Here is a 14357-nt window from a genome sequence, read left to right as displayed (position 1 = left end):
CCATTCATTTAGCATCTTTCTACAGGTCAAACAATATAAATAATATCTCGTATCAAACAAAATTCATGAAAAATTGGCCGACTTTGTCCCTTTAAATACAGAATGTGAGCATATCACATACGGGATACAAGGCCATGAACACATTTCTGAATAAAAGAATTAATTTTTAATGATATTAACTCCTTTAGAAAAATTAGCCTGGTACCTTGGATTTGAGTCTTTATGAGATAGGGTGCAAATAAGAACAGCAATTTCTATATTTTGCTTACAAACTTGAATACTATCCTTGAAACGTTGGTATCATTGTGTGATGTCAGGTAAATTCGATCTTTTGACAGTTTATTCTAAAATCATGTAGACAACTGATTGTTTACAGTTGATCTTCCCAAAATGCAGCATTGCATCCAGATTGAAATTGCCCTTTTCTGAAGTATGGAGAGAAAACTTTAGAAAGCAACCTTGCCTGGATGATCACCTTATCTATTTTGAGGTACTTTTTATGGGAGTATTTCATCTTCTACTGAGACGTGATCCTACTTTGAAATTAAAACTGAGGTATAAGCATGTGTGGAAGACAAAGTCACTAGCCACAATAAGTCATTTTAATAAATAAAACATTTATTATACAAGGTAAGAAATCATTTAACAGTCATTTGGCATTTTTTTCAAGTGAATACCGATGTATAAAAAGCATGGACAAAACCTTAAACATTAAAAACTATACTTTATGGAATGTACATGATAAATTTGTTAGGGTGTAAAAACTTACTGTGTACAACAAGACATGCTCATAGGGGAAAAAATGTAAAAATGATATCTACACTTTCACCAGAGAGGGCGCTATCCACACTCTATAAGATACACTCTTGGTAACCTGGAAATATAAATATATCCTTTCCTTTGTACATTAAGACAATTTGAGCTTTCAGAATAAAATACTAATATCAATATGGAATGTTCAGAGTAGTTTTTTTTATTTTCAAGACGGATAAAAGTTGGTGTTTCATTGACACACCCTGTTGCTGCACTATTTCTGATATTTTTATTATAAAAGTATTGACCAAGTAAAAGGCCAGAATAGCGTTGACAACACTCAGTAGTTTGACCAATTAACTAGCTATTTTACAGATTACAATCCAATAATTCTATTACAGTTGTATTGTTTCCCTTCAAATGTTTTCAGAATATTTTCTTCTTATTACAATGGTATATGTATTCCGTAGTCACAGACTGTGCACACTTGTGAACTTGAACACAAAGACTGATCAGCACCACTCAACAAACAAAGCTGAATATTTTAAAAAGTTGTGATTAAAAGTGAAAATTTTAGGTCATTCTAGCCGATAAACAAATGTACATACGCTCTCATAGCTTTTTGAAACCATGGAAACTAATAAGACTAAAGACGCTCACTTTAGCATAAACATCCACAACTTTTCAAAAATTACAAAGTGTACAATACAGTACAAAGTGATAACAAAGTTATAAAAATCCTGTGTAAAAAGATAAAATCAAAACTTATAACACCTTACAAGCATGGACCTGAACAACTATCTTTTCTTACAAACAGTGTATTCTAAATCCTTCATTTAACTCTTGGACGGCAAAGAGCACACACTACTTACTTTCTGATGAGTAACAATTTGGAAGTAGCATACCAGAAACTCATTTGAAAAAAGGCTTATCAGAATTTTCTGCTATGACACTGAAATTTTCAAGACTTTGTATTCCATAAGATACTGCAAGGTGTTATACATTTTTCTTGCTATTTATTAAATTATTCTTTAATATTAATGCCCAGCATGTAATAAAAGGCAACAATGAATTTCTTTTATGGGAAAATTGTTTCTATAGTTTTACATATATTTGTGTTTTTAAAATGCAATTTGTACAATGTTTCAGGGATCAAAGTAGACAAACTATAATTATATATTACAAATCTAGAATTTACCCTGCACAACTAGGCTTAGCACACAGATATATATAATTCAAGGTTTTATTGTATTTCCCTATTTGAACAAAAATAAAATGTTTGGCAACTGCTGCACTAGTTCAATGTAAAAACCTAGTTTATGGTGACTTTTCCATCCACACATCTCAGTTCTGGTATCATTGGATTGATTTGTGGAAACACCTACAGTCTCCCCTCTCACTTTAAGTGGTTTGGTCTGGCCTGACTTAACTAAAACTAAAACAACCTTGTGTTCTAGAATTTCAGTTGGAAACAGACAGCGAAAAGTATCATATTGTCAAATCAGAAAGAAAGACTACCAGACAAAATAAGAGCAAACATTGACTCATTTGATAGCACAGTGTCTGGTAACCACACTGTTGGCTTATCAGAGACACTAATACATCTGGTTTTCATGATGTATTGGTGATGGCAGTTCAACTGTGGATACCATGGCATCAAGATTCAATTGATGACTGGTTTATCATGGCAGTATAGCTAAACAGAACTCAACACTTTCAGTCTGCCCTGCTAATACCAGGGTAAACAACAGCATACATCAAATCAAATGATACAAGAAGGAGAATAAATGGTTTGATATGTGGATTGAAAAGTCAGTTTAGACCCAGAAAGATGCTGCTCTAGATGGTGACTTCTGAAGGTCAACAATCTCATATCTGACAGTTCCATAATCCACCTGAAAATTGAAGAAAGTTAAACAATATCAACTCTAAATCAAACTGACATGTCTTTCATATCAATAAACTCTGAAGCAACTCATATTATTGCAAGGCAAACCCACAAGTTAGAATGAGGATGAAAAAACAAATTCAATTGCTGGAAGAGAAAATGTTGGAAGACAATGGGGTTTGCAATGTGCCATCACCTATTTTGAAATGAAGAAGATATCATTTATTAGAACCATTAAAGACCAGCTATACCCAATGGTTGCAGTATGGTTGCAGTGCTAGATGAAAACATTACAATCTTGACATTACTGATAGCAAATTCTTACAGTGTTTGACCATTAATGTACTGAGTAAATTGCCCTCCCCCAACCCCACCCCACCCGCTACTGACACTCTTCCTCTTCCCCTGAATTAGTCATGTTCTGTGCCTTTATTGCCGTGATAGGGAATTCTGGGAATACAGTGACACCAGTGCTTCTGGTATCAATTTTATTGGCTTCTTGAAATCCCACACAGGCAATATACAATACAAAACTAGATTGCAATAAGCAATTCACACAAAGCATTGAAAGTTTCTTCTATTTTGTTCATTTTTCATCTATTTTATAAACTAAAGTTTCATTGCTGCTAAACTGTTTGCACAAAAGGGAGACACATCTTCATCATTTTCATTGCCTATATAATTGTGCTTTCACTGTACAGCTATGAAGAGATACAGTAAATAAATCTGCTTAATTTTTCTCCATTATAAATTACATTTTTTTTTTGTTTTATTTATTTTGGGAAAGCGATAATGTTTAATCATGACATTTGGAGAGTTCAAGAAAAATCAAAATGTATTCCCCACTCATAAATAAACTGGGTCACCTTTAAAACATGTTTTAAAATCTGTTTTAGATGTAACAGTGTATCTCGTGTGTGCACTGCATGAACTAAAGAATGTAGGGGAGAGAGTAGGGATGGGGCATTTGGAGAGAGTAGGGAGGGGGCATGGGGAGAGAGTAGGGAGGGGGCATGTGGAGAGAGTAGGGAGGGGGCATGTGGAGAGAGTAGGGAGGGGGCATGTGGGAGAGTAGGGAGGGGGCATGTGGAGAGAGTAGGGAGGGGGCATGTGGGAGAGAGTAGGGAGGGGGCATGTGGAGAGAGCAGGGATGGGGCATGGGGGCATGTGGAGAGAGTAGGGATGGGGCATGTGGAGAGAGTAGGGAGGGGGCATGTGGAGAGAGTAGGGATGGGGCATGTGGAGAGAGTAGGGATGGGGCATGTGGAGAGAGTAGGGAGGGGGCATGTGGAGAGAGTAGGGAGGGGGCATGTGGAGAGAGTAGGGAGGGGGCATGTGGAGAGAGTAGGGATGGGGCATGGGGGCATGTGGAGAGAGTAGGGAGGGGACATGTGGAGAGAGTAGGGAGGGGGCATGTGGAGAGAGTAGGGAGGGGGCATGTGGAGAGAGTAGGGAGGGGGCATGTGGAGAGAGTAGGGATGGGGCATGGAGAGAGAGTAGGGAGGGGCATGTGGAGAGAGTAGGGATGGGGCATGGGGAGAGAGTAGGGAGGGGGCATGTGGAGAGAGTAGGGAGGGGGCATGGGGAGAGAGTAGGGAGGGGGCATGTGGAGAGTAGGGAGGGGGCATGGGGAGAGAGCAGGGATGGGGCATGGGGAGAGTGTAGGGATGGGGTATGGGGAGGAAGAGGATGGTTGGCAATTCTGCTTGAAAGAGAGAAAGCAATTATTTCAAAGTAGTTAGAGTAGAAGTGGTATTGGTGTTAATATTAGTGTTTGGATCAAGATTTTTGATGGATATACTGATGATGCAGTGGTCATCCTGTGCAAGAACACCATGTCAGCAACATGTTTTTACAACCTGTGTATGCTTACAAGCAAAACACTATTTTGGATGTTGAAAGGATACACTCTTGGAAAAGGAACATTTTCAAACAAAGAACAGTCTCTTTCCATCGCGGCATGTGTTCTTAACAATTAGGATACTTTCAACTTTTTGAAAGTAACTGAATTACATCAGAGACAAATACATTAACAAACTGTCATTTTCATGACTGTTTCAATTAATGTCATAGGACAATGTACAGCTGTAAAAGGTTGTCAAAATGATATGCACAAAGTGTGCTACAGAAATAATAATAAAATTCACATCACAAAACCTTATGAACATTTAAAGTATCTTTCAAGTTTTAGACTAAGGTTTTGTTCACTTGCAATGATACAACATTACCAATTTCTGTCCATTGGTCTATACTTCCTGAAGGAAAACAGTAAGATGGGGAACTGCAGTATGTTAAAAATTCCAATTTTCCCAATTTTTTTTGGGTGGGAGGAGGGATAATCAATGTCAAAATATGATACGTTTGATGAAACATGCTGCCATTTACCAGTAAATATTTGTGCAATTTCATTATATTAAAGAATATCAAATCAAGGGTATTGACAGACTGAATTCTGTTTTAACACACACATTCTTTCATTGATGTATCTGTCAACAGCAGTGATTTCCAACATCCAATTTGAAAATTTGTTCATGAATAGAAATGAAACTACCAAATGTGTCAATAGAAACTTCAAGACTTTGACTGTACTTCTGCAGAGGACGACCACTGAGAGTGTTTCAATGCACAGTCTGCATGATGCTAATGTTCACCAATGATGTGTTACTGTGAAGAATTAGAATCAGAGAACATTGCAATTTATAATACATTCAGTTTATCTATGAGAATTAAACACACATTGTTGTGATATCTTTTTAAGACCATACCCATTTATGACTAAAAGACAAATAACGTTTCAGTGCTTTTGTTTTATACACAGTGCTCCTACTACTCTGCAGACAAATATCTCTGAGATAACTTTGCTGACCATGAACCATATCAGGGTGACTCAGTCTGGATTTGATTTAGATTCATGATTTGGGTTACCCAGGCTGGATTGGTAGATTAAGATGCAATGACCGTGATCAGGGTGACTATAAGGCTGGATTTAGATTAAACTTCAGTGGGGCAGTTAACAGCTGTCCCTCACATTAAAATGTCATCACTTTTTTATAACTGAATGAATGAATGAATGAATGAATAAATAAATAAATAAATGAATGAATAAATAAACAAATCTTTCTAGATGAAATTTCACTACATTGTCACTTTTGTATCCACCGGTTGTGTCATCAGTTTGATTTGAAACAGTGATATCAAATACTCTGCCAGTTATGGTAGGTTGCGAAACTGTCACGGAGTATTGCCTTCTTATGATCATGATTGTCTATCAGAATATCAATGCAATCGTATAATGCCAGTCCATGAGATTGTGAGAAATAGTCAATAAAATCTTGTCATTATATTTTTTGTCTTTAACAATTTCTGTTGGACATAAACAATTTTTGAAAGTGATTGAAATTTTGAGTGGTTTAAAATTTGTGCATAAACTAACGTAAATTAAGCATGACTGTGGCAAAAAACATTGAGTTGCTCGAGTTTAAGCCCCATCCTTAGTGTATTGCCGAAAAGGGAGATTATTCTCAGGGAACTATGGTGTATATTTTGTAAATAAAGGATAGTTTCAGAGTGCAACATTATTACATCTAAAATATATGAAAAAAAAAGAAAAAGAGAAGGGAAGGATTTTTGAAATCAGTATTAATTTATAAACATTGATTAGTTTGCAGGTCAACATTCATGATGGCATGTAGCCCTTTAACTTATTGTGGAAGTGGTTCCATCCCATTTTTTTGGTGGTGAGACTGGACATATGTACTGTGAAATAAGGGGTGGGAGGGAAAATTAAACAGGGAGGGTGAATTAGGTATTGTAGAAGGAGCACTGTTTAAACAAATTGTTGGGAAATATTCATGCAAAAGATGTACCGGAGGTCAGTGTGATTTCTTGCTGGGTTCAGCACCAGGGCTAGAACTGCGTATAGCAGAGGCAGTGACTGCTAAGGTGTTCAGATCCAGCAAGGTTACATACTGAAATGCCGGCCATAATTCATTCTGTGTGTGTGAAATTAAACAATGGTTGTTACACAAAGTCATTCTGTGTACGGGAAATTAAACAATGGTAAATGTTATACATAAATAAGCCTGTGCCTGGAACAGGAAAATGTGCTTGAATTGTGGATGTTGATTGCCTTACAGAAAGTACATCAGTAAACTTGTAAAAAAATACGTGTACTAGAAGACACAAATATATTTGTGTATGCTGTACAAGTAGAGAAAATCCTCATAAAAGAGGAAGTTTTGCAGTTTGCTGCCTAAAATTCATAATTTTGAGCTATTCTGAGTTAATCTAGAAATTTCTTGAATTTTCCTTGATTCCTTCCACTACCAATACATGCCATATGTGATGTTTTTGATTTGAAGAGAATAACTGTAAGTGGCATGTGCATTTATGAATTGGAGGCTGCACTGAAGTTTTGCCTTTGTAAAGACGGAATTACTATGGCTGGAATGTTTATCAAGTCAATATATTCTGATCTGATACTAGTAGTATTCAGCTTCTGTTATGAACTTAAAATGTGGATGACTCAGAGATTTGTGGACTGTCAAACAATGAGTTACATTATCAGAGATCCATAAATTGTCAATAGATGAATGATGATACAGAATGGCTACCAATACTGTGGGTTAATTTGGGTTGTCTTCATTTCTTAGTTATACCAACCAACTGTGAGAGTTCAAGTTGCCTTTCAGTATTGAACAATGCTCTCTAACTGAAAGTTCTCTTTGTAACTAGTCAGGACATTCACACAAACTTGGTTCACACAGGCAAATTTGGTCAGGGCCAAATAGGTCTGAAATAGCACCAGACCAAAGATTCAATTCAGATTCTGTTCAGACATGATCACATCCAGAAAGAAATGCTGACCAAACTTTAGCCTTATATGACCTCTGACCTTTCAAAGTTCAAAATGGCGGGCGTGGATAACATCATGATGTTTGTACTGTTCATGCTTTTCATACGCGTTTTGCGCACAAGAAGAGCCAATCTGACTGCTATTTGCAGCATATCTTTACTAAATATTCAAGCCAGATCGAATCAAATATGTCAGTGATGCAGAAATAATCAGCACTTGACATCCTTAATGACATTTACAGGTGCATCTATCAGTTGTAAAAACACTGTGAATCAGGCAACATGGTCTCACGAATGACTGGTAATCAGATTGCTGTTATAACATCAACGTAAAAGCTATTCAGTGCAGCAGCAATGCATCTTTGTCTGTGTGAACACGGTAACAACACGGAGTGTCATACGACAATAAATAGTAGATATAAAAGACACTGCAACATCAAATTTACTCACAGATACTTAAAACTATCACTTTTGTTTAAAAACAACCTATATTTTTGAATCCAGACTTGTGATTGAGAAAACACACAGGATATAGTGAGACTTGGTAGAGAGTCTATGTGATTGGACATATAGGGAGGCAATTAGACAGCTGTGATAATCTGACAGAACAAACATAAAAACTCAAACTACACTGTGACATGACAGACACACACACTGACAGTGTACTCAGTGTCTACACTGTGACATGACAGACACACACACTGACAGTGTACTCAGTGTCTACACTGTGACATGACAGACACACACACTGACAGTGTACTCTGTGTCTACACTGTGACATGACAAGACACACACAACCTGACAGTGTACTCAGTGTCTACACTGTGACATGACAAACACACACACACTGACAGTGTACTCAGTGTCTACACTGTGACATGACAGACACACACACACACTGACAGTGTACTCAGTGTCTACACTGTGACATGACAGACACACACACACTGACAGTGTACTCAGTGTCTACACTGTGACATGACAGACACACACACACTGACAGTGTACTCAGTGTCTACACTGTGACATGACAGACACACACACACTGACAGTGTACTCAGTGTCTACACTGTGACATGACACACACACACAGACTGACAGTGTACTCAGTGTCAGAGTGATGTTCTCAACAATCACTTCATGACTGCAAACAGTACCTCCTGTTTTACTTTTATCAGAATTTAATAATACCAGACCCAGTGTCATGCAATCAAGCAAATTGCAATATCTGATCTGCAAAAGAAATCAAAACCATACAAGATTTACACTACGGACACTAACCATACATTTGGGGTGCAATTCCCTTTTTATACATTACTGTTGTTTCAAAGGCATGCTAGATGAAATTCATGCAGCAATAGACGAGAAGCTGAGCTCCATAATCACTCCCCCCATATCAGTTCGTGTACACTCAAAAATAGGAGACATTTGCTGAAGTCATGACCTTTTGTATTGGCCAATGGCAGAAGGGAATTTCTCATGAATATTTAAATTTGTAAATGCGGAAGTGAACGTACGATTTTGCGGGAATGAACCCATTGGCAACTTTCGGCGGGTTTTTTAACCCCAGTTGACAGATATTCGGTGTCTTTCGAATGAAAATATCTCCAAAATGGTCTACACTTTAAAATGGCAGCTTTGGAGGGTGGTACGTGCGAGATTTTTCTTGTTGCGTCATTTTGAAGTTAGTCATTGAAATACGCAAATTGCTATCACACTTTCCCGCGATTTTAACATTGAAGTCGACTCATTTTTGCGGGCGTTTTAGGATCGTAGTTCTAGCTTACTTAGATATTTCTTATATCATTAAAAGGGGCAGAAAACCAGCTTTCTAATGATGCCTAACACTTGGGTCCCACGGAAAGGTGCGTGGTTTTGAAAACGGGAAGCATTGTTGATCGCAGGTCGTGACTAGTATTGCAGCCGTACAGCCCTGCGTACAGGTCTGTTTTCCCGGCGTTATATCGAACTGTGGACGAACACATGAAATGACTGGCCATCCGATGGTTACATCAATTGTCAGTCCTCAGCTGAAAACTTCTAGAAGTGTCTTCCGTCATACAAGTGTCTTCCGTCCATGACATGAACTTCATGATGTTTAAGTTCCATGATTCTGTTGCTGCGACTCTGTTGTTTTCCTCGATAGGCAGAGTCGAGCAGTCACAATATGCGCATGTGTCAGACCACAGACGTACGTCTCAACGTTGGCCGCGGTGTTCCGCATGACGTTATTGACACGGTGATTGGTTTATTTTAGTCACATGGGCGTTTATGGGATATATTTTGAACGTCTCCTATTTTAGAGTGTACACGAACTGCATATTGAACAACTGGCTGGGCTAAAGCAAAAGCACCCCCTACTGGCCAAACTACTAGTATAATGTTGCCGCCAGTAGTTGTAGTTCGATTTCTGTTGATAATACTGAGGAAGCCCTAGCCACATACTCTTGAGTGTTTGTTGCCTGCATGCTGGCTCCAATGGTTTGACCTTGTTGAGTATAAGCATAAGAGCTATCAAATGAAAGAACTTTACAATATCAAGTTAACAGATTATAGAGTATTGCATCGGTGACTGCTTGTTGTAAATTAAGCATCATAAGCATGTTTCACAATTGATGAAAAAAACTGATCCATAGAACGATGGTGCTGTAAAGAGGGCGCTATACAAACAGTGTTTTTGCTAAGGTTTGGGGATATTGGTAAATGATTTGGGAACACGGTAACATTTCTGCTGTCCCGTAATCTGATTGCATTGATATACCAAGGGGAACACCGGTAACATTTCTGCTGTCCCCTGATCTGATTGCATTGATATACTGAGGGAAACACCGGTAACATTTCTGCTGTCCCCTACTCTAATTGCATTGATATATATACCAAGGGGACCCCCAGTAAAATGACTGGGGAACACCGGTAACATTTACCTGGGTGCCAGCCTTAACAAAACACTGACAAATGTTTGACAACTAAGAAGGTCTGTGTCATGAAGTCATGAAGTGAAGGAGAACAAGACAAAATGAACACAAGGTGAAACATACAGACAGTGTAATGTGGTAATCTATTGATTACACACATATAGAAGTACAGAACATATATGTACATATCTGTCAGCACATGAATTTATGGTATATTGAAGACTATCCAGCTAGTTTTTCCATTACTCAGCACATATTTGAAACTACCAGTCACTGGAGTGCTACCTCGCTCAGGAGTTGATTGCTGAAGTCAAGAGCAAAAACTTACATAACATACAACAGACAAAGAATGACAGAAATGGTCCTGGAAAAAAAATTATCAAAGATACAAGTAGCAAATGAAGACATCATGGAGAATGTTTCTTTCCCTTTATTTTGCTAATCTCAATGCTAATGATTGCTAATCTCAATGCTAATGATTGCTAATCTCAATGCTAATGATTGCTCATCTCAATGCAATAATTGCTAATCTCAATGCTAACGATTACAAAGAAAAACATAACATACACATGAATTTTAAAATTAATCATTGCATATTCAAACAAGAGTTGGGATCAACGATACCAATACCTACCCCATCAAAAGTTCCCTTCTTGTTGCGTCCTAGTCCTGATGTTCTATGAGAAAGCACTTCTGGGTCGAAGCCATCCATACTGGGTCTGCATTGACAACAACAATAAGAACACAACAATATTAGTATGGCAATCTCTCTTTACATCAATGATTATTTTCTGTAATGTAGTTATTAATACCAGTTAGCCATTATGTCTTTTGTCCACAGCTTACATTAATAAAGTGACACTTTTGTATTTGTAGTCAGTTCTGTGGAAAGCACATCACTTTTGTATCTGTAGTCAATTTGAGTGTTGAAATCAAATTCCACTGAATTTTTGATGCATATGGCAATAACTAAATCATTACTACTACTATTATAATATCTTTGGTTTTATCTAATTCCTTATCATGGTGAAAAAAATTACAATGCCTTGCAATGAGATAAACACTGCTTGACCAAAACTTAAATGTAGTTGCGAGAAATTCAGACAAATGACTTTCACATACTGGTATACAATTTGACTATGAGAATTTGCCTTTGATTTATCGATTTTTTTATTATAATTTATGCAAGCCATTAACCTTGACACTTTGGTTACTGATCTTGTCAGTAAGAGTCATTTTCAACGGTGAGACTCAATCTTATGTCAAAACGTTTGAAAAGAGACTTTCAAATTGTTTGAAATGCACTGTGGAACAAGCAACTCTGTAGATGGACAAAACTCTTTTTTACATAGTATATTTTATATCACTGCCAGAGATACTGAAATGAAAAGGTATGGCTATGCAGAACTTAACAAAGTTAACCGAGCGGCTACTTGGCTGACTCTAAATATATCCTATGTTATTTATCACATGTAAATGTTTATTTGATTCTGAATATATTTCAACTATTTATTCAGATAGGATGTGTCTTGGTTTTCATTTGTGAACACAGAATGTTACGTTCACTGCCCCATTCTAATCCCTACTGTTATTCAGTGGTATTTTTAGTTCACTCTTTGCAAGACATTGATACTTCAAATAAATCTGAAAAGTCTATAATACACTATGCTCAGAAAACTCCAATATGGCATGTAAAATAAATGCTATCTTATAAACTGCAAAGGAATTACAATGGACATTCATCATTGCATTGTGGTTTGTTAGAGCTTGTGCTTTTCCATGGATGTGTGAAATCCAAGACACATTTCAAATCATTTATTGATAAGTGTTAATAACTTACTGTTATGAATTCAAACATTGACAACACTAATGAATGCTATCAAACAATCTTTAAATTGATGTTTCTGCATTGCAAAAGTCATGTTACACTTGAACGATGTATCCTTTCACAAAAATGATTCAAGCCATCTTCAATAATTATCCATAATGCTGCTTGACCATGGTACATAGATTTGGGATGAAAGGGTTTGGGTACATTCGTCTACTTCAAAGACCATAGAATGAATGTTGTCAATTTTTGAGTTATAAACAAGTACATCATCAAAAGTTAACATACACAATATTTACACCTGAAACCTGTTAATATCTTACATTTACTCATTGTAATCTGCTTAAGAAAAATAAGAAGTAGAGTTTCAACTTTTGATTTTAATTTGTTTAGTCTTCACTTGGAATGTTTGATTGTCCAGTTCTGGTTACAAACCTTTATGTTGACAGTCAAATATCACACTGCTTACGAATGTACGTATTGCTTGACAGATCAGTAAATGTACGTGTTGCTTGACAGATCAGTAAATGTTTTTGATCAAATGAAAAATCACAGTCACTGTAACAATATTTTGTAACAATGATACAATTTTATAACCTAATGTAAGAAAACATGTCTAGCTACCATTTGTGTGTTGTACTTCTAAGCAAAACAAAATTTGTATTGTTAAACTGGAAATTGGTTCATTCTGATGATTGCCGTACAATAGAACACATGCAATTGCTTGTTTAGTGGAATATTGATATCCCTACGAATCATCGAAAGTAAAATCAAAAGTTGACAACTACACATTTCCAGTAAGATACAAAGAACACAAGTGTTAGAATTAATAGATATATGACCCAGTAGACCCATGTAGTGACAAGAATAATTACTACATTCTTTGATGACATATGTTTTCATAAATTGTTATGAAATTTTATCTTTAAAAGAAATATATATGAAATAGAGTATTTTGTAATTTTGAAAGTGTGATCAACTTTAAATATATGGAAGATATGATTTTACTCTATCAATAAAAATAACATTGATAATGCTATTTACAGGTTGATGTTTCTTTCAATCTCACTCAGCTTGGCCATCATGTCATCTCCACCAATACTACATGATTGGTAGGTACATGGAAAAATATTATGGTATGTATTAAACATTGTGGGATACATTCAACATAGGTGGTGTGGTAAACTTTACTATTTAAATCATTTGTTTACAATTGTGCATTGCAACAGATAGATGTAACAGACTGTGCATATTTATGTGACATACCCATAATTCATGTGAACATAAACTATTATTTATGTGACACATACCCATCATTCATGTGAACATAAACTATTATTTATGTGACACATACCCATCATTCATGTGAACATAAACTATTATTTATGTGACATACCTATCATTCATGTGAACATAAACAATTATTTGTGTACAACATTGATGTAAAATATACCATCTTATTATTTAGTGACAGAACACATACAGAGTAGTAAACACTGACCAAATACAGCAAAAAAAATCAACATACAGCCAAAATTTGCAAGAATCCAAACAACTTTGGAACATAAAAATCACCTCTTACCAAATAGTGTCTTTACTACAGTGGTAAGCATAACAAAAAATGTTCAAATATTATGGCAGTGAAATGGATTGCAATGGCAACATGACAAAATATGTTAATTTGGTGCATATGGTTATGCAGTGATATAGGTAAGTGTTAGTAGTTTTGGAGACAAAGACCCATATTTTTGCTATTGCTGGATCAGTGATGGGGAGGGGGGGGTGGGGGGGCTTAGGAGGGGTATTTAAAGTTACTTTTTCTGCAAGTACTAGTAGAACATGCTGGAGTCATTCTAAGATACATGTACAGAATTCAAGTGATACAATTGACTTGTTATACTGTGTGTTTATCTAATGCTGTACAATATTTTACAGGCGTTCAACCCTATCACATCAGTGGAAAAGTTCTGTATCAATTATTCTTAAAAAGAGCAACATTTAAAGATTTAAGTATTTAATCCTTTTATGATAGAAACTTGTTTTGTTGAATAATGTATATTTCAATTTGAAGACAGACACAGGATAATATGTATTTTTCTTTATTTTGGGGAGTAAAATT

The 14357-nt window shown here is 36.3% G+C and overlaps 1 protein-coding gene across 18 annotated transcripts in view; it reads right to left on the bottom strand.

Moving 5' to 3' along the window:
• Positions 1 to 597: 597 nt before the first annotated feature.
• LOC139134043 (cytosolic carboxypeptidase-like protein 5) overlaps positions 598 to 14357 on the bottom strand; it is a 66499-nt gene continuing 52739 nt past the window's right edge. For 5 of the 18 annotated variants that reach the window (XM_070700901.1, XM_070700896.1, XM_070700898.1 and 2 more), the window contains 2 exons: positions 11045 to 11129; positions 598 to 2648 (listed from right to left, as the gene is read on the bottom strand). In XM_070700901.1, coding sequence (XP_070557002.1) covers positions 11088 to 11129 — 42 coding nt within the window. In that variant the 3' untranslated portion in view covers positions 598 to 2648; positions 11045 to 11087. Of the gene's footprint in view, positions 2649 to 6507; positions 6634 to 11044; positions 11130 to 13282; positions 13340 to 13817; positions 13836 to 14357 lie in introns of those variants that run through there. The other 13 variants (XM_070700891.1, XM_070700892.1, XM_070700895.1 and 10 more) reach the window with 8 other exon arrangements.

This window comes from Ptychodera flava, chromosome 5, assembly GCF_041260155.1.
Source record: "Ptychodera flava strain L36383 chromosome 5, AS_Pfla_20210202, whole genome shotgun sequence".
NCBI lineage: Eukaryota > Metazoa > Hemichordata > Enteropneusta > Ptychoderidae > Ptychodera > Ptychodera flava.
The sequence above is the reverse complement of the archived record's forward strand: the minus strand, read 5'-3'. Positions and strand labels throughout refer to the sequence as shown.